At 45.9% G+C, this 22,236-nt stretch overlaps 1 protein-coding gene across 2 annotated transcripts in view; it reads left to right on the top strand.

Annotated features, from left to right (window-relative positions):
* Positions 1–22,236, top strand: part of DHRS7B (dehydrogenase/reductase 7B) — a 62,830-nt gene that overhangs the window by 28,127 nt on the left and 12,467 nt on the right. For both annotated transcript variants that reach the window (XM_069983628.1, XM_069983630.1), the window contains exon 2: positions 8,084–8,265. In XM_069983628.1, coding sequence (XP_069839729.1) covers positions 8,084–8,265 — 182 coding nt within the window. The remainder of the gene's footprint in view (positions 1–8,083; positions 8,266–22,236) is intronic.

Here is a 22,236-nt window from a genome sequence, read left to right on the forward strand (position 1 = left end):
TATAAGAACAGAATCATTGGAGCCGCGTCATACAGGGGCTGGGGATTCCTCCCACAGGGGGCGGGCCGGCCCGCCTCCTGTGCTTCAGCTATGGCCCGGGACCCATTTATAGAACGGCGCCGTACACGGGAACCGGACCGCAGTGCTATCCCTGGGTCAGATTAAAGAGGATGTACCTGCGGATAAAGTATCGGGGGGATGTACCTGCGGATAAAGTATCGGGGGGATCGGGCAGGCTTTTCTTTTCTCGGGTGACAGGTTCCCTTTAAAGTGTCACTGTCTTTTTTTTTTTTTTTTTAAATTTTTTTTTTTTTCAGAAATCAATAGTAGTGGGATTTTGAAAAACTTTGCAATTGGGTTTATTAGGCCATTATCTGCATATGCCATTATCTGCATTCAAAAAGACTTTTCCCATGTACCCCCCCCCCCTCTCATTCATTTCTCATTATTAGGAAATCTCAACTCTTTGACATCAGTCAGGCCCTGTCTGTTCTATGAAGGGGTGAGATTAGTTGTCAGCAGAGAACAAAGAATTTCACAGTGGGACCTGTGTGAAAGCAGTATTCAGAGGTCAGAGAGGTACGTGCTGACAGAGGAGATAGGCTGGTGATGTAGCTGTAAATTAACTCTTTGTCCTGTTTTGGTGCTTCATCTCTCTCCACCCCTCCCCTCTCCATAAAAAACTATGAAGACAGGGTGGAGAGCGTCAAACTGCTTTTTCATGATAAAATGCATTTTTCGGCTAATAATCCCAATTACAAAGTTTCTTAAAATCGCCTGTACTATTGATTTCTGCAAAAAAAAATTAAATGACCGTGATACTTTAAGCATGACCTTACATTTAGTGCAGCAACAAATAGTAAGCGGTCTGACAGTATTTTATAGATGGTCATAAACAAAATCTAGACTATTTCCCGAAACCACCCGAGCCAGGGTCTCCCCCACCCTCTGGGACTAGTAAAGAAAGATGCAGATTATGTTAATGGGATGAGTGAGTTGTTTGTTAATTGTTCATACAAATACTAGTCAGTACATTGTAAAGCTGACCTTGTGGACAATGACTTTTTAGTTTTTACTTATTAGTAAGGGTCTTCATCCAGTCTATTCAAAACAGGAAATCTACTTTGTTAGAGATTAGAGCTAAAGTGTCACTGTTATAAAAAAAAAAAAAGGTCACAGGGAGAGAGAGATGGTTGCAGAAGGTGAAGGGACTTCTGCAACAATGAACTCTCTTGCATAGTGCCACTCATCTCTACATAATAGTCTGTTTGGTTGATAAAAATTTCCCATTGATTTCTATTTTATGCATTTGAATATCATATCGAATCGATGTTACCTATTCTTTTTATATATTTATAGTCTGCTGATGCATTTGATAGGAATTAGATTTCACCTTAATGAAACTATATTGATTTATGATTGTTCGCCGTGCAGATAACTGCTAGTTACCACTGAATACAACCAATCTTTCATTCTGTAATTAAACCCATTATGTTAACCTGACTCCTATTAAATCTATAAAGTTTTTTCACAAAAACAAATGACTTTTAATTAACTAATTATAATATAGTCCACTTTATTTCACATCACATGTTCTTAGATGTTACAATCAGCTACTGGAAGGTTATGATGATGAAACTCCTGTCATTCTTAAAGGGGTTATCCAGTGCTACAATAACATGGCCACTTTCTTTCAGAGACAACATGACTCTTGTCTCCAGTTCAGGTGTGGTTTGCAATTAAGCTCCATTCACTTCAATGGAACTGAGCAGCAAAACCCTGCCCAAGGAGACAAGAGTGGGGCTGTCTCTGGAAGAAAGTGGCCATGTTTTTGTAGCACTAGATAACCCCTTTAAGACATTTAAGGGTGCTTAGATGTGAGAGCTTTTCCAATGGCAGCCATCAACTTCTCCATAGCCTGTTAAGTAACAGAGTCAAACTTGTCAGGGAGGTTGACAGCAATTGTATCCAGCATTTGGCGAGCAAACAGCTGGAAATGAAGAAAACACACAAATACATGATGTCAGGTTGTCATAGCTTAAGAGAGAAGTCTGGCCTCTAGTAAAAAATATCAAACTCCAGGGGAAGGGGGAAACATAACAAATAGAGATGAGCGAACCGGGTTTGGGTTCGAGTCCACCCGAACCTTCGGCATTTGATTAGCGGGGGCTGCTGAACTTGGATAAAGCTCTAAGGTTGTCTGGAAAACATGGATACAGCCAATGACTATATCCATGTTTTCCACATAGCCTTAGGGCTTTATCCAACTTCAGCAGCCACCACTAATCAAATGCCGAACGTTCGGGTTCGGATTGACTCGAGCATGCTCGAGGTTCGCTCATCTCTAATAACAAACCATCCAGACTCTCCTCTCCCAGTACCTTTCTAGCACTGGATCACCGTTCCAAGAACCCCTACTCCCCGACCCCCCGCTGGGCTCCAGGATCTCCTGCGCTGCCAACACCACGACCTGGGCCTGTCCATTGGGATGGGGGTCCTGGGGCCGATCTGACGGCGCATCTCTGGCATGGGGAGAGGTAAACAATGCTCAATTGCTATGTTTGCTCCTACCACCTGTCAAAAATTGAAAATGCCTGGACTACTTTAAGATCCTGCATTTCATAGCCACCATAGTCCCCAACAACAGTGTTCTACTGCAGTAGCAATTACAGTGTAAAACTTACTGGAAAAATTTTAGGATCCATTCCCAGGTCTTTAGTGTGGAGGTCACTCAGGGCTCCATCAGTGTTGTCAAGACGTTGTACAACTTTAGTCAGAGCATTAACTACTTTCTTGCCTTGAGCCTTAATCTGAGGAGAATCCTTGCTTACTTCAAAATGCGGGAAGTAGGCCTTGGCCTGTGGGTAGGCAACGAACAACCTGAAAAGGACAATTACAAGAAAAGAGAAATTATATTTAATAAATACATCACCTAATACTATACACAATAGTAGATGAAACAGAAATAAAGATATGGAACAACCAGAGTCCACTAGAACTATTCCATACAACAAATGACAAAAAAATACATGTATGTACCTGTACAGAGCTTCTCCTCCATATACTTCGGCATGGGATGCTATACTTTGCCAAATGGCCCGGATGAGTGCTCTGTTAGTGTCTAGAGACATGGTTGCTTGTACGTAGAATTATTAGTGCACACCAATGATGCAGTTCCATAAATTAAGCCTTTTTATAGGGTTCTGATGCTGGAGATGGGTGTGATGGTGCATGCCTCCTTCTTCATGCAAGTAACTCACCCTGGACTCAACACAGCCTCCACACTGACTGCCTTGAACCAACTCCAACACAAGTCACCCAGCCCAGTGTTTGTATTTTTAGATTTTGGGAGTAAGCGTCTTAACACAACAGTTTACTTATACAAAGTATGGGGCATGTGTGCTATATATACTCTTATACTGATATTTAGAAGACATCATTTTTATTCATGATCACCAGTGTTTGGTATCACCTGTAATTTTGTTTCAGGGATGGCTATCCATATTACATAAGGTGAATGTTATCACAGTATTTTTAATCTGCTGATTTGTAAGGGAAACAAGGGAACTTCATGTTTTAAAATAAACACTGCTTGTATGCAATCTGTATACTTTCACAGCACATATGTAAGTATTATCTATGATTTAATGGAAAAGCTTAGACGTATGAATTGATATCATAGGACATTTATGTGGAGATGTGATTCAAATGATACTAAAATTGTGGTGCAGAAACCCAAAATGAAACAATAACTACCAATAAATAAATAAACCTTGGAAAATCTTTAAACAAAACTTAGAAAATTGTGTGAGACCCAAGTTAAAGGGGTTATCCGGCATGGGAAAACTTTTTATGTGTTGTTGCAAGTATATAGAAAATAACAAAGATCATATGCTTGCCTGTCTGTACTCCCCTGATGCCCTCCTGCAGTGTCCTCTGCTTAATACTCCCATCAGCACTTCTGGGATGGACTTGTGTCGGCAGTGACAGCCCGCTCAGCTAATCACTGGCTGCAGTGCTGTCCCGTCTCAGTCAGTGATTGGCTAAGTAGGCTGTCACTCCTGAGACAAACTTGTCTTTGAAGTAGAGGTGGCTGCAGTCATCGGGGGACCACGGGAGGACACTAGGAGAGCATGGAGAGTTATGTACAGTGAAAACTCCCGAGCAGACCACTTCTTTGAGACGACCACCCCCTTCCAGACTGTGGTTTGTTTGTTTTTTAACCATCCCCTGATCCAACCAAAGACTACTTTTTGTGCAGAATTTGTAGCTGAAGACTCCCACAAAAAGATCAGAAGCATTACTTGCATGTTAAAATTGCTACCCAACAGTGGTTGGTTAAAGCCATTTATTGTCAAACTACTGTGTCTTCTCTTTTTAAATCATAAAGACAACCAAAAACTTCCAAATTACCCTGATTAAAAGTTTATATACCCCAGTTATTATTACTGTGTATTGCCCCCTCAAACATCAATGACAGCTTGATGTGGTAGTTTTGGAGGAGGCTCCTCATTTTCCCTGATGGTAAAGCTGCCCATTCTTCTTGGCAAAAAGCCTCCAGTTCCTTTAAATTGTCTTGCATGAACTGCTTGAGGTCTCCCCAGAGTGGCTTAAAGGGGTTGTCCGGCGATAAAAAATTATTCACAGAATAACACACATTACAAAGTTATGTAACAAAGTTACAACTTTGTAATGTATGTTATGTCTGTGAATGGCCCCCTTCCCCGTGTTTCCCCCCACCCACGCTAGACCCGGAAGTGTGGTGCATTATACTCACCGCATGTCGTGTCGTCCACGGTCTCCGATCGTCAGCAGTGACGTCTTCTTCGTGAGTCCGGCGGATCTTCCCGAGTGCCGGCCGCCCTCTGCAGCGTCATCCGAAGCTCAGCCGCGATTGGCTGAGCATAACTGTGCTCAGCCAATCGCGGCTGATGACGCGGCCACGTCATCAGCTGCTCAGCCGCGATTGGCTGAGCACAGTTATGCTCAGCCAATCGCGGCTGAGCTTCGGATGACGCTGCAGAGGGCGGCCAGCACTCGGGAAGATCCGCTGGCCTCCCGAAGAAGACGTCACTGCTGAGGATCGGAGACCGTGGTCGGCACGTGACAGGTAATGTATAGCGCACCACACTTCCGGGTACACGGGTGGGGGTGGTGGGACACGGGGAAGGGGGCCATTCACAGACATAACATACATTACAAAGTTGTATAACTTTGTAATGTGTGTTATTCTGTGAATAATTTTTTATCGCCGGACAACCCCTTTAATGACATTGAGGCCAGGAGACTCAGATGGCCACTCCAGAACCTTCACTTTGGTCTGCTGTAGCCAATGACCGGTTAACTTGGCCTTGTGTTTTGGATCATTGACATGTTGGAACATCCAAACATATGCACAGCTTCTGGGCTGATGAGTGCACATTTGCTGCCTTTATTTGCTGATAACGTGCTGCATTTATATTTCCTTCAGCTTTGACCACGTTTCTTATGCTTTTGTAGCTCACACATTCCCAAAACATCAGCAATCCCATTCAGCAATTCATTTTAGGCCTTGTTGACATCTCTCAAAATGTAACGTTTATGGTTGTGGCCAAAAAGTTCGATTTTGGTCTCATCACTCCAAATGACCTTATTCCAGACGTTTTGAGGCTTGTCTCTGTGCTGTTTGCTGTATTGTAGGTGAGATACTTTGTGGCATTTGTGCAATAATGGCTTTCTTCTGGCGACTCGACCATGCAGCCCATTTTTCTTCAAGTTCTTCAGTTGATGTTATTTGTGGGTTTTTCTTTGCATCCCAAACAACTTTTTCTGGCCATTGTGGCCGAAATTTCTGTCAATTTGTGTCAACTTCTGTGCATGTTATCAGGCCCAAATCACCAGGGTATGGGAACTTTTGATCAGGGTCATTTGGATGTTTTTGGTTGTCCTTACAATTTAAAAAGAGAAAACACAGTAGTTTGGTAATAAATGGCTTCACACAAACGATAACCATGAGTGGAAAAAAGTTTTTGTGTTATCATTTATATTCTCTGAAAAAAGGACAAGAAAGCAAAAATTCTGCCGGGGTATGTAAACTTTTGAGCACAACTGTAGATACTGCATTGATCTCTATCAGCAATCGTGTTATTGCTCAGAGGTCCCCTAGAAGGACTACAAAGGTGTGTAAGAGCAATATGTATTTAATAAATAAAAATATAAATTAATCCAAAAATAAGTTTAACCCCCCCCCCCCCCCTTTTCCTATTTTTCAAATAAATGTGAAAAAAAAATTTAGTATTGTTGCATGCGGAATTGCCCTAAATGTGACGAAACCCCCTCCCCTCTGTGATACGGCACCATTAGAATCAATTAAAAAAACAGAACTTAACAAAGCTCCATGTAGCAAATATTATCACTTGTAGAGGCCAGATGTTTCCTGTAGTTCTTGACTGGGTTTGCACACACTGAGGCAGGGATTTTGTCCCATCCCTTGATACAGATCTGCTCCAGATCGTTCAGGTTTCAAGGCTATCACTGGGAAACATTGAGTTTCAGCTTGCTGCAAAGATTTTTTTTTTTTTTATTGGGTTCAGGTCTGTAGACTGGCTAGGCCATTCCAGGACCTTGAAGTGCTTCTTCTCGGGTCACTCTTTAGTTGCCCTGGCTGTGTGTTTCTGGTCATTGTACTCATCCAAACATGGCAAGTGGAGTTGATACCAGAAAGTTCTATTTTGGTCTTATCTGACCACATGACCTTCTACCATGTCTCCTTTGAATCATGAAGATGGCCATTGGTGAACTTAAAACGAGCCTGGACGTGCGCTGATGTGAGCAGGGGGAACTTGCGTGCCCTGCAGCATTTTAATCCATGACAGTATAGTATATTAATGGTAATCTATGAGACTGTGGTCCCGGCTCTCATTTATTCTCAGGCAGCAGGAACTTCAGGCCTGCATCCTATGAGATGCTGGGACTTGATCCCCAATATAGCATACAGTGGTATCTTGGTTTAAGAGTAACTTGGTTTAAGAGCATTTTGGTTTAAGAGCTCACAGTTTTTCAAAATTGTGACTTGGTTTAAGAGCATTGCTTTGGTTTAAGAGCACCCTGTACTGGGTGGGAGTGGGGGAGGGGAATGGTCTGCAAAGTGGGGTTTCCAGCACTGTACTCTGACCCAGGAAGTCTCCCTCACTTTCCAAATCATGGCAGATCCACTTCAGGCTCGGGCTAACTACAGGGGACAGGACTGTGGAGTTTCTCTCCATAGCTGTTACCCCTCTCTCCCTGGACAGAGAGCGCTGCATGCATGTGCCAACATCTGACCTGCTCATTCCTTCCTGCTCCCTGCAGTCTCTGTCCGCCCTTGTGTTTCCCATCCTCTCAGTTACTGTATAGTAACTTATAATATCACATATTCTGCTGTTTGTTTCATTTGTTTTACGTGTTATTCAGAATAATAACTCATTATTTTTGGGGTGTGGAACCAATTGTCTGCATATCAGTGATTTCTTATGGGAAAATATGCTTTGGTTTAAGAGTGGATTTGGATTACAAGCACGGTCCCGGAACGAATCATGCTCGTACTTTCTTTAGAATCTCTCACCTGCAGCAAGTAGAGAAGCTTTCAATGAGCATTTCTCCCCACTGTTTATAGCAATCAGTGGGGGTTTAAAGTGTAACTATCATTTGTAAAAATTTCTGACGTCATATATTTATATATTTGTATCGATGGGGGTCTGTTTGTGCTCTGCCCCTTCAGCTCTGCTGTAAATGTAGTCTACTAAACTGGAAGTTCCATAGGCTCCCATTATAATTCTGTAGACTGCTTGTATTAGCAATCTATGTAATTCATCTCCATATAGTGGAGATTGCACGCTTCTGCCCCTTCATTCTAGCGATGATCTGACATGTCTAACACACTTCTGACATGTCACTATGTGAGAGTTTTTTTTGTTTTTTTTTACAAATGATAGTTACACTTTGAGCACCCAGATCCCAACCAGTCTTATACCTTACCAATCCAACCAAACTTATAACAGGTTTCTATGACACATTAAGTTATTTGCTGTGACTTGTTTCTTATGTCATATTTTCTCTTCCTCAGGAAGGGTGTTTCTGGCACAAAGCGTACACTGATGGACTTGACGTCATTGGTTATTATTCCTCTACTATTTGGCAGTATTGGGATCTACAGTCTGTTCAGGCTTCTTCAGAGGTTACGTAGTAGCGCTTACATCCAGGATGCTGCTGTTGTTGTTACTGGTGCTACATCCGGATTGGGCAAAGGTAAGACATGGGTAAACACATTGCCAATAAAGTGTCTGATAAAGCTGTGAACGAGGAATTCCCAGTAAGTGCGGGTCATAAGCTCGCATTGATTAAGTCCCTGCCCTTTGTACACACTGCCCGTCGCTACTACCGATTGGATGGTTTAGTGAGGTCCTCGGATCGGCCTCGCCGGGGTCGGCGACGACCCTGGTATCTGGATGCTTAACCACTTAAGTACATGGGCTGTTTTAGCCTTGAGGACACAACCCTATGTTTATATCCGGGATGTCTCATTATGTGGTAATAGCTGTAAGATGCTTATTTCAACAGATTCTGGGACCAGGTAAGTTTTGAAGTGGCTTTCAGAGGCCTGTATATTAATTTGTCCCATTTTAAAAACTGCACCCAAAGAGTTGAGGACAGCATGTGGGAAGTGTGTTAACCCATTAGATGGTTTACATGAATTAAAGCAGAACAAAGGTAAAATGTAAAACACAATAGTATAAAAAAATTACCCTGTATTTATTTCCTCAATTCTGTGTGGCCCTAATGGGGAATTTAAATTGATATGTGGCCCTAGTGGGCTTCTTCACTTGCATAAGTGGACAGAAATTTAATTGATGAGCATGATCTCTTTTCCCTTAAGGATAAATCAGGATAAATCAGTTTGGCGGAATTTCTGAAACTAAAGATGTAGGTAAGGTAGATGTAGTTGGGGCTGTGTCAGTACAGTCCTGCGAAGATTCAAACGCTTTCGGCGCTCCTGGCATCATGATGATATATCATACCGGGAGTGTCCATTGCAAGTCTGTTGCACAGCTTAAGGCCCCGTTTACACAGAGCAAGAGGGGCAGAATTCCGCTGCGGAATCGTCCGCTGATAGTGGGATTGGGCAGGAGTGGATGGGCGTGGGAGTGGTGAACATGCTACAATGTCCCCAACACATTATGTATTTCTGTCATCACAGCATTAGGCAGCCATAGCGATACGTCCAGTAGCTCTGCCACCTCCGCACCGGCAGCAAATAAGCTTAAAGGGAATGTGTCATCAGAAAATGACTTATTGTTAAAATGTGCAGAGTTGTATCTCAGAGGAGATCACAGGAACCAAAGGAGAACCCCTCGGAGGGTCAGCGCAGGTCGACGTCCAGGAGACCAGCAGAATCACAGTAGGAGCATCACACAGAGATGTGACTCAATTGTTCTGTTTAATAGCGCAACGCGTTTTGGTCTGTCTATTCACAGACCTTTGCTTGATAGACAGGCCGAAACGCATTGTGATATTAAACAGAAGGATTGAGTCACATCTCTGTGTGATGCTCCTACTGTGATTTCTCTGGTCTCCTGGACGTCAACCTGTGCTGACCCTCCTACAGGTTCTCTTTTGGTTCCTGTGATCTCCTCTGAGATACAACTCTGCATGTTCCTACCCACCTTCGGTGGCGGCAACCCGAGGGATAGCTGCGGTCCCTGACTGAGTGACATCATATACCTACAGTAGAGTTGTGCCTATCATTTGCACAACTCCACAACGTGAGTGAGTCCATTTTTCACTGGAATAGACACACTAGCCCCCCACGTTATTGCACCAGGAGTCGCCCCTCTCTCCTTTTTGTTTCCTCTTATTGTTAAAATAGTGTTTTATGGTTTTTAAGAATTTCTTGTGATGTTTTTCTATATAGATTGTAAAATTATCCTGAAATCTTGCAGTTTTCATTCCCACTACTGGGGCTAAAACTAAGGTGAGACTTCCTGTTCTGTCTGAGGAGGCTGCTGTAAAGAGATCTATACAGCACTGCAGCAACATGTGACACCAGTAGATAAAGGAGACAACAGCAGCTCCCTATGGAAAGACACCTTCAAAGGTCAAAGAACGTGCCCACGGATGTTTCACATTCATCTCAAGGGGACAGACTGGTCCAGGAGACTGCTGTGAGCCACATGTGGCTGTCAAGAAGCATATTGGGGATCCCTGATCCAGAGGATTAAACTGCAGAGATCAGAATTTCATCTGATTGTGGCACTTGGGTCAGGATTCCAGCTGTGTATGGCAGCCACTCCCAGCGCGCGCAGCTTTTGAGCCTTCAGATCACCAGTGACCGTCTGGTTTTGTCATGGCAACCAATCACATCTCTGTTTTCATTTTACCAGAACTCATTAAGATATGAAAGCTAAGCTGTGATTAGTTGCTATGGGCAAAACCAGACAGGTTTGGGTTTAGGAAGATTCAAAAGTTTGGATCTATATTTTCATTTTCTTGCTGTGCCCCCTTTCTTGATATCAAGGGATTTTACTGTCTAGGTGGCACTTTATAGTCAGATATGTGTAAACTATATTTAAAAAAAGTGTGAATATAAGTCTGGGGTGTGAATACGATGCTGAAAAGGCATTACTAAGGCTCACACCCCTTTTTGATGTTTCCACCCATCTGGCCATTTAGGGAAAAGTGCCCAATTAAAGTGAACCTATCGCCGGAAAATGACTTTACAGTAATGCAATGGCCTTAAGTTCCATTGCATATTTGTAATAGCTATTATTTTTATTGCCTCTGTGAGGCGCTATAGCAATTCTTAAAAATTGAAATTTTTCAGCATGTGTTAGCCCTGCAGGATGTTTCCGGCATCCCCTGTGCTCTTGAGCTACAGAGCAGTCTTGCAAGATTACCCCCTTGCCGCAAAATGACGTTTGGGAAACGTCATGTAAAGCAGGTAGTTAATGCAACAAACGTCATGCTTTCCCTGCCTCCCCCCGGTGTCCCTATGTGAGATTGGGCAGTTAACCCCATAAACGCCGCGGTCGATGCGACCGCAGCGTCTATGGGGGAGATGTGATATTTGCCGCCGATCGGGCGGCGGGAGGAGGCTGCGACACGTTGCCTCCTCCCACCGCCACCGTTAGTATGTCCCCCGGCTCCCGTACCGGAGATCGCCACTATCAATGTTATAGCAGTGATCTCCGGTAATGGCCATTACCTCTGACCACCACACGTCGCCTCTGACCACCGCACGCCGCCTCTGACCACCGCACGCTGCCTCTGACCACCCCAAATTGCCAACGATCCCCTCCAGATTGCCCGTAACCATGCCAGATTGCCGTAACCAACCCAAATTACATATAAGCACTTCAGTTTATCTGTAACCAACCCAGATTGGCCGTAACCACCCCACGTTGGCCATAACCACAGCAGGTTGCCCGTATCCACCCCACGTTGCCCGTTACCACAGCAGGTTGCCTGTAACAACCCCAGATTGTCTGTAACCACAGCAGGTTGCCCGTGACCACCCCAGGTTGTCGGTATCCACCCCAGGTTGCCTGTGACCACCCCATGTTGACCATATCCACCCCAGATTGCCCGTAACCACCCCGCATTACCTGGGGGTGGATTTTCTCTCCTGTTCCTCGTGAAATTGAGAAATTTCCAACTAAAGAAACATATTATTGGAAAAATTCGAGTTTTTCATTTTTACTGTCTACTTTTGAATACTTTCCTCTAATACCTGTGGGGTCAAAATGCTCACCACACCCCAAGATGAATTCTTTGAGGGGGTGTACTTTCCAAAATGGAATGACTTTTGGGGGGGTTCTATTCTGTAGACTTTACAGGGGCGCTGCAAGCGCACCTGGCGCTCAGAAACTACTTCAGCAAAATCTGCACTGAAAATGCTAATTGGCGCTCCTTTTCTTCTGAGCCCTGCTGTGTGCCCATACAGTGGTTTATGCCCACATATGGGGTACCGTTCTACTCACAAGAACCTGCTTTATAAATTTTGGGGTACATTTTTTCTCCTGTTCCTCGTGAAATTGAGAAATTTCAAACTAAACAAACATATTATTGGAAAAATTCGAGTTTTTCATTTTTACTCTCTACTTTTGAATACTTTCCTCTAATACCTGTGGGGTCAAAATGCTCACCACACCCCAAGATGAATTCTTTGAGGGGTGCACTTTCCTAAATGGGGTGACTTTTGGGGGGGTTCTATTCTGCAGACATTACATTGCAGATGCAAGGTGGAGCGGGCCCTCCGACTCGGTCCCGACATGCGGGGACAACAGGGAGACCCCTCCCATGAAGCACTACGCAACCGGGTACGCCCTCGCCAAGTCATAGTCTGCTATTTGGACTTTACTGATAAGTCTGAGATCCTACGAGAATTCCGTCGCTCCTCGGAGGGACTATATTACCAAGACGCTAAACTACTGATCTTCAGAGACTTCTCCGCTGAGACCACCCGCCGGCGCAAGCTATTTGCCCCGATCTGCTCATTTCTGTACAGCCGCAGCATTCGCTTTGCTTTTCTCTACCCAGCGACACTCCGCGTCTTTCATGCTGATGGCTCGTACTCTACTTACCGGACACCGGAGGAAGCAAAGAGCGGGATGGCAGATATATTCGGAGGACTGTCGCGAGATCACCCCAACGAGAATCGTCAGCGTAAATCTCCGCAGAGGCAACAACGGGACGACCCTACATGTGATCCGCACAGCCAAGAGGATGATTGGTATGCTCCACCTCTGGAACAACGTAGACGTCGAGCTTCTGTGCCAAGCAGCGACGCTATGGGATGACTCGGCTTTGTTCCTAGGCCTGGTGATGTACACTCACTACTTATCCTAATTTGATCACGTGTTCTGCGGATGTGAATTCTACTACGTCCAGTTACTGTTTCTTTCCCCCCACTACTGCTTTAAACTTTGCAGCCCTACCGGTAATGGATCTTTCACTCACAGGATGCTGACATTTAAAACCTTGTCCACGGTCAAAGCAGCAAGGTGGTGGTCAGTTTGGTGAGATGGTGCACTGCGTGGAAAAAAGTGAGGTCTACAGACTAAGCCTCTAGGACGCCGGTGGTGTTGTTGGCCTTCTGGGGGGCTGGTCGTTGGGTTTGATGTTTTTGTTGGGAGGGGGGGTGTTGGGGGGAGGAGGGGGGATGTTAGGGGGAGAAGGGTGGGGGGGGAAGGTTTGCTCGCGGGGTGAAATTCCTATTTACAGTCACTTTTTTGTGCTCTGTACCAATTATACCCATGTTATGTATAATATCGTGGAACATAAAGGGGCTTAGATCCCCTCATAAGAGGGTAATGGTCCTAAAACACCTTAAAAACTTAGACCGGATCCTGTTTTACTGCAGGAGACCCACCTAGGAGAAGAAGATTTCTTTAGACTTAAGAAACTGTGGGTTAAAGATGTGTTTGGATCTCCTGCAGTGAACCATAAGTTCTGATTCTGGTCAACTGCTCATTTGGAGGGGAGATCACACAAGTGTACTGTCATACAGAGAGTAGAATATGCACAATTCATATACGTCTTCCATCGGAAGACTTGATGGTCTGTAATGTGTATGGGCCAAACGGTTGTAATGCCTCCTTCTTCTCTGACCTTGCTGATAGAATTTTAGCTGACCCAACCCCGAACAAACTCGTGGCTAGTGACATGAATGAAGTAGTTTGCTTAACTGAGGACCGTATGCGGGGCGCGCTCGGCCGCATCGCCCCCTCCCCTAGATTGACCCCACTTGCCTCATTGTGCCGTAAGACCTCCCTAGTGGTCTCATGGCATCACTTGAACCCTGACTCCAGGGAGTATACATTTTACTCACGACCTCCTCACGACTCATGGTCGAGAATTGATTATGTCCTGTTGGCTCCGCCACTACTACACAGAGTAGAGTCCCTCTCCATCGAGCATGTGATTATTTCAGATCATGCCCCTATGTTGTGTACGCTCACAACTCAGCTGCCAAAAGGCACCGAATTTATATTGAGGTTCCCAACAGGACTGGCCAAGGACGATGAGTTCAAAACCCTCCTAAAAGGGTGGTGGTTGGAATACGCCTTGACTAATAATGCTCATGTTTCCCAACCACAGCTCTTTTGGGACACGGCCAAGGCTGTGTTAAGGGGCCGTATTATGGCTTACAAAGCCACCGTGCAGAAGAAGGTAACTGAGAAAATTCTGACTTTCAGTAAAGCACTTAGAGAGGCGTATTCTGCCTTTTTAACAACCCCCTCAGATACCACTAGAAAGAACTGGCAACAAGCCCGGTCAGTATATGAACACTGGATTGAGAAGGAGGGATTACAAAGGTCCTATTTTGAAGCACTACAATTCTGTCAGGGGAATAAGGCGGGTAGAATTCTTGCCCGCTTTGCCAGAGGCCCCTTTTCCTCCCAGACCATTACCCATCTGAAGGATGACCAGGGACAAGTTACGAGACACCCCCCCCAAAAGATAAATGGGGTTCTGAAGGGGTTCTATGAAAAGCTGTACAGTAAGCAGGTCTCTCCTGACAGGCTGGGACACCAGCAGGGTTCTAACTGGCTGGACGGCGCCTGCCTCCCTACTCTGTCTGAGGAGGACAGGGCTTTACTGAATGCGCCAGTCTCGGTAGAAGAGATCAAGGCAGTGATTTCACATTTGAAACTGTTGAAAGCCCCGGGACCCGATGGGTTTTCGGGGGACTTCTATAAGATCCTCTCAGAAGAGGTGGGCCAGCCACTTTGCAACCTATATACCACCTATTTTGAAGGTTGTCCGGTGCCTAGTTCCTCCAACACGGCCCATATAAAGGTAATATTAAAGCCGGGTAAAGATCCAGTGGCGGATTAAATGTACACTGCCTGCCTCCCCTCCCTGCTGGCCCCAATAAACATAATGTTTGGTCGCTTACTGCTACCCCCAGTAAGCATTGTCCACCCCACCTCCACTGCCCCCAATAAACATATTGCCACCTGGTTTCCTGCTGTTGCCCCCCCTCCCCCCCCCCAGGTCACAGCAGCACAGAGGATGTCAGGAGAGGGGAGTGCTGATCTATAGGAGAGGTCAAAGCAGCACAGAGGATGTCAGGAGAGGAGGGTGCTGATCTATAGGGGAGGTCACAGCAGCATAGAGGATGTCAGGAGAGGGGAGTGCTGATCTATAGGAGAGGTCATAGCAGCACAGAGGATGTCAAGAGAGGAGGGTGCTGATCTATAGGGGAGGTCACAGCAGCACAGAGGATGTCAGGAGAGGGGAGTGCTGATCTATAGGAGAGGTCCGAGCAGCACAGAGGATGTCAGGAGAGGAGGGCGCTGATCTTATAGGGGAGGTCACAGGGTCACAGCAGCACGGAGGATGTCAGGAGAGGAGGGCGCTGATCTTATAGGGGAGGTCACAGCAGCACAGAGGATGTCAGGAGAGGAGGGTGCTGATCTTATAGGGGAAGTCGCACGGTCCCAGCAGCACAGAGGATGTCAGGAGAGGAGGGTGCTGATCTATAGGGGAGGTCACAGCAGCACAGAGGATGTCAGCTGGCCCCCTCCTCCCCCTTATAGATGGTCCCCCTCTTCCCTCTCCCCCCCTTATAGATGGCCCCCCTCATTGCTGGACCCCTCTTCCCTCTCCCCCCTTATAGATGGTCCCCCTCATTGCTGGACCCCTCTTCCCTCTCCCCCCTTTATAGATGGCCCCCTCTTCCCTCTCCCCCCCCCCTTTATAGATGGTCCCCCCTCATTGTTGGCCCCCTCTTCCCTCTCCCCCCCTTTATAAATGGCCCCCTCTTCCCTCTCCCCCCCACCTTTATAGATGGTCCCCCTCATTGCTGCCCCCCCCCCCTTGCATATAACACACAACAAAAAAACAACAACCCAACAGTACTCACCTGCCGTCCGTTCCCCCGTCGAGCCTCTCGGTCTGTCCCCGGCTGATGCGCGGCTGACGGGGGAGTTCCGTCCTATCCCCGCGCGCGCGCATCAGAGAGTTCCCCATGCCCCGGAAGTCACAGCCACAGGCACACGGGGAGCTCTCTGATGCGCGCGCTGCCGGGGATAGCATGGGACACCCCCGGCAGCCGCGCATCAGCCGGGGGACAGACGGACTCTTGTGACCGCAAGCAAAATAATGCTTGCGGTCACAAGAGAGTCACCCGCAGTAGCGGATTATAATGTGGGCGGCGTGGCATGGGCCCCCCGGAGCCTCGGGCCCCGGGCGGCCGCCCAAACCGCCCATATTATAATCCGCCACTGTAAAGATCCACAGAGCCCCAATTCCTACCGGCCTATTTCATTGCTAAATCTAGACCTAAAAATCTTGTCGAAGATCATGACGGACCGCCTGGCCCTCATCATGCCACGCCTCATCTCTCCGGCCAAAGTAGGTTTTGTTAAGAGGAGGGTGGCTGTCATGAATGTCTGCAAAGTCATGGCTTGCATCCATCCCCAGCTCTCCTTTCCATCGACGCAGAAAAAGCTTTTGATAGCGTGAGCTGGGGATGGATGCATTCAGTATTGGGGAGGATGGAATTCTCTGGGCCCTTTTCCGATTACATAAGGGGATTATGCACTACCCCACAGGCACGTATCCATACCCCGGGCTTCTTATCCCCTCATTTTCCCCTGTGTAGGAACACGAAAGGACTGCCCGTTATCCCCTCTACTCTTTAACCTGGCCATTGAACCCCTCTCCAGGAAATTACAAACGGTTCGGGATGTGGAGGGGATACGGGTAGGCCAGAGCACCCTGAAGGTGATTCTATTTGCTGATGACCTTTTGGTATTCCTGGGCAACCCGGATAGGGACCTAGTTAGGGTGTTTACATATTTACATGACTTTGAAACCTTATCCGGCTTTAAAGTGAACGTCGATAAAAGTGAAATCTTACGTCTTACAACCTCCACTGATAGGCCTAGAGATGGGAAACATCAATTACCAGTTAAACAGGCCCCACACTTTATTACGTACCTGGGGATTAAGATCGGCAAAATGGCTAGCTCTCTATTCCCTAAATATTCCCCCGATAATCACAAAAATACTGTCTGATCTACAGAAGTGGTCCAATCTACCCCTGTCACTTCTGGCACGCACCTCATTGCTTAAAATGATAGGGTTTGCTAAACTTCTCTACCCCCTGCAGTCAATCCCGGTCCTCTTAAAACATCAGGATGTGAATAGGTTAAACTCCTCCTTTATAAAATTCATATGGGCCGCTAAGAGGCCAAGGATTGCAAGGAGGAAGTTAATCCTTCCAAAAGACAAGGGAGGTCTTAACTTCCCTGACGTGAGGTGCTATAATTTAGCTTGCCTCTTGAGGCATTGGATTGACTGGTTGAGGGGCTCCAGCTTATTCTCTAATCTGAACTGGAGGACCAGTTGGTTGCCCCCTGGACCCTAAATGGACTTTTACACACAAGTTACACTCACCTCCCTAAGGAGGTGAAAGGTTGTCTCATGATGAGGGACACAATAAAAGCATGGCAACACAGCAGGAAGTTGATGGGGCTTCCTATCCTCATGATTAAAGATATGAATATTTGGCGCCATCCGGAATTTGCCCAGGGATACCAAAATCCAGCCTTTGTCGGGTGGAGAGAAAGGGGCGTTCACACTGCCCTGGACCTCATCCACGTGGGGGATCAGAGATATCTCACCTTTCCGGAGTTGCAGTCACAGTATGGTATTGATCAGGCATATTTCCTAGCTTACAAACAGGTTTTCACGTCTTAAAAATCTTAAAGGAGAGCTCTCATCTAACCCAATAGCAGTGTTTGTAGATACTTCTACCCCTATCCACACCCTGTCATGCTTGTATCTTACTCTAAGAAATTTATTGACTGCAGGACTCCTCCCTTCGCTGTTTTCTTATTGGGAAGCTAAACTTCCACTTCCGGACCTTGGTGACCAAATTCTCAGGGGTTGGGCGGCGGTACGTAAGGCAGTGATAAACGAGCAATGGAGGGAGACACAATTTAAAATTCTCCACCATGCTACCTACAGGTTCAGTTTCCCTAAGACGCCGACCCACCCCGAGAGAATCACTGCCTGGCCCAATTGTGGGGAGAATCTGACTGATCTATTTCATGGCTTGTTCACCTGCTCCAGGGTGCAATCCTTTTGGCAGCGCTTGGTGTCTCTGATCAAGAGAAAATAGCACATCTGTATCCCTGTGGATCCTCGCCTCATGGTCCTCCATATTCCCCCGGATGACACATGTATCACCCATCTAATACATACCATTTTACTAGTAGCTAAACGCTGCCTTTTGCAGCGTTGGTTGACAGAGCAGATGCCTACCATTGAGCAGGTGATAAGCAAAGTTAAAACGTATCTAACTATGGATCAGCTGGATGCTGAACCTTCTAGGGAAACGAGGGCGAAGACCTTTTTCAAAAAAAATGGAAGAAGTTCATAGTGGCGTTCCTGGATCCAGTAGAGATCAAGAGAGTATTTTGGGCGTTTCGTAACACAGCCTGGTATATGAGGGCTGATCTGGCTGATACTTTAGGCCAATGCGCATACAACCCGCTTCCTAAGAGCATGGAGTTGCTTCTGTCTTGATGTGACTGAGGGATTTCCACACCGCGAGCAAAATGGGGGGGGGGGGGGGGGCGGGGTTATTTTAACTGTTATTGATATGTGGCTGTACACTATGTGGTCCTGTTGACATTTTTGGATGCTGCGTGGCAGCTCATTACCATATGCCTTAGTGTTTTGTGTACATTGAGATTTTCTCTCTGAAAAACAATAAAAACTTGTTTGAAAAAAAAAAATGTATTCTTTGAGGAGTGTACTTTTGAAAATGGGGTGACTTATGGGGGGTTTTCTCTCTGCTGACACTACAGGGGCTCTGCAAACGCACCTGGCGCTCAGAAACTTCTTCAGCAAAATCTGCATTAAAAAAGCTAATTGGTGGACATGTGAATTTACAGTCTCTTATTGGACTACCATTATATCGTACATCAGTGATCGCTATAAAATCCAGTTGTCTCTTCGCCCCACGGAATTGCTATTCCATCAGTTGAGGCCCCCAGAAGGAACAGACAGACCCAAGACCGTGCCCCAGTTGGTTCATATCACGCTACTAGTCGCATTGAGATGTCTATTTACCAACTGGTTGCTCCCCAATGTACCAGATGTGGAGATGGTTGTTACACAAATGAAGCTGTTCTTAGGAGTGGACAAACTTGACACGGAGCGGCACAAGGACTCTGGCACGAACCGCTTTTTCCAAAAGTGGAAATCATTTATTCTCACTCATTATGCCCCTCAGGAAATATGTGACATTGTACGCCCATTCCAGTTGACCAAGTGGTATTGTACTGAGGCGATAAGAGGCACCCTAGGTGCCTTGCAAATCTCATAATCTCTGTAGACAACTGAATGTACATGTGGACGCAGTTTTTTAATAGTAAATCTTGAGGGAGGTCTGAAGGATACCATCCATGAGTTCTTTGCTCGGCTCTTAATTTTTGGTTCTTACACTTGTTACTTAATATGCATTATTCACTCTCAGCGTTCACTAGGTTCGAATGTTGTATTTATTCTTGCTATGCTCTCTTTCCGCTGTAGACACTTGTAAACGCCATGCTCTGTTCATATATGTAAATTTTCACTTTTTTGTTGGAAAGCCCAATAAACATTTTGGAGAAAAAAAAAAAAAAAAGCTAATTGGCGCTCCTTCCCTTCTGAGCCCCGCTGTGTGCCCATACAGTGGTTTACGCCCACTTATGGGGTACCATTGTACTCAGGAGAACCTGTGTTAGTAATTTTGGGGTGCTTTTTTTCTCATGTTCCTTTTGAAAATAAGAAACTTTAATCTAAACGTATATATTATTGGAAAATTAAAATTTTCCATTTTTTTTACGGCCTAATGGTGAACACTTTCCTCCAGCCCCCGTAGGGTTAAAATGCTCATTATACCCCTAGATTAATTCTTCAAGGTGTCTAGTTTCCAAAATGGGGACACTTATGGGGGTTCCCAGTATACAAGCCTCCTAAATCAACTTAATAAAAGAACTGGTCCCTAAAAAAAATCAGTTTTGGAAATTTCATGAAAATTTGATAATTTGCAGATAAATTTCTATGCCCCATAACACCCTAAAAAAGGAAAATATGTTTACCAAATTATGCCAGAATAAATAAGACATATTGGTAATGTGACTTAGTAACTAATTTATGTGCTATAACTTCCTTTTTTAAGAATCAGAGGATTTCAAAGTTCATAAAATGCAAATTTTTAAAATTTTTCATGATATTTTGATGATTTTCACAAAAAACACACAAAGTAGTGACCAAATTTTGCCACTAACATAAAGTGCCATATGTGACGAAAAAACAATCTCCGAATCGCTAGCATACGTTAAAGCATCACTGAGCTATAAGAGCATAAAGTGAGACAGGTCAGATTTTGAAAAATTAGCTTGGTCATTATGGCCAAAACAGGCTTTAGAGGCAAGGGGTTACTCTGTATCTCCCACTGTTAATAATGTCCGTGCAGCATACACATTAGGCTGCAGAGACATTCATTCACAGTTCCGCCTGCCAGCGGATTCGCCCTTTTCTCCTTTTCTGATCTGTCAAAAGCAGCTCTCCCCACCACTGACATCTTTGGGGTCCTCACTGTAATGACAGAACCTACATCGGTTTTATCACTACATGAGGGGCCCTGAAGACATTGGCGTCAGGGGGAGCTGCTTTTGCCAGCTCAGAAAAGGAGCCGAAAGCCGGTGGTGACAGGCTCCCGACCCCCTGTTAGATCCCCCTATACTCACGTGATCCCGCCGAGTCCCGCTTCCTGAGCCGGTCGGGTCACGGAGATTTCAGCGCCCGAAGCCCGGCGCACGCACTGACAGATGAGTCCGATGCCCATAGAGAATGACGGAGCATCGGACTCCCCATTCATTCTCTATGGGCGTCTGACTCTGCTGTCAGTGCGCGCGCCAGGCTTCGGGCGCTGAAATCTCCGTGACCCGACCGGCTCAGGAAGCGGGACCTGGCGGGATCACGTGAGTATAGGGGGATCTAACAAGGGGTCCGGAGCCTGTCACCCCGGCACGGGGGGTGACAGGTGTCCTTTAACCCCTGCCTCCTTGGGCCGGGCTGCAAGTAAAGAAATAAGTGCTGCATACTCACAGATCCGTGCCACCACACTGATATGGCCTTCTGTATATGCTAATATACAATAACATATATAGAAGGCTATAAATCAGGAATGGAGCGGAGGCTCTCAGAATGACTGACACCCCTGGAATCAGTGTGGTGGCGATCTTTTGAGTATGCAGCACTTATGTCCTTACTTACAGCTTGCAGCCCAGCCCAAGGAGGTAGGGGTTAAGGAAGGGGAGTTGCCTTCTCTCCCACGTGCCTCTATCTTGCATTGCACCCAGCCTAGCAAGGAAGGGGGCTACTTAACCTCTTTCTTGCTGATATGGGTGCAGAGTGCGATCAGTCAGGCCCCAAGGAAGTAAAGTGTGGATGCAGTGCTGCTGCTACTAGGCTGCTGCTGTTTTGTTTTTGTTTTTTTGTTTTTTTTAACCTGGCTGGTTCCCCCCATTTACATAACCAGCCAGGTTAAAAAACCAAACAGCAGCAGCTTAGTAGTACCAGGGTGGGAAAGGGCCCTTTATTTTGCCCCCCCCCCCCCCCCCCCCGCCTCTTTCCAGTACTCATGGTGTGGTGTGTACTGGGGTAATAATGGGGAGTTAGTGTTAGCCATTTTATACTGGCTAACACAGCCCCCGCTTAGTAATGGATGCTGTTTATCAGACAGATTCCACTACTAATCCTGTAAAGCAGAGAAAAAACAAGACATATTTGGTAAATGTTTTTTAGTCCCACACTCCCACACCCATTTACCATTTTATAAAAAAAGTTAGCAAAAGAAGGGTTGGGGGAAGGGGTTACTTTCTGGCCCTCAGAAGGTTAGAGGGGTACTCTGGCTGGGAACCCTTTTAACATCCACTTACCTTCCTGGCTTCTGCATCCTGCTGCCTTGGTGTCCGCCCGCTTCCTGAGATGGGACTAGAGATATGACGTGTCAGCCACTCAGCGGCAGACGCGGGACACCGTTTAACCCTTAGGGGACACAGACAGTTTTCATTTTTGCATTTTCGTTTTTCCCTCCTCGTGTATATAAGGCCATAGCGCCTGCATTTTTCCACCTAGAGACCCAAATGAGCCCTTATTTTTTGCGCAACTAATTGTACTTTGCTATGGCAGATGTAATTTTTGCCTAAAATG

Source organism: Dendropsophus ebraccatus, chromosome 9, assembly GCF_027789765.1.
Source record: "Dendropsophus ebraccatus isolate aDenEbr1 chromosome 9, aDenEbr1.pat, whole genome shotgun sequence".
NCBI lineage: Eukaryota > Metazoa > Chordata > Amphibia > Anura > Hylidae > Dendropsophus > Dendropsophus ebraccatus.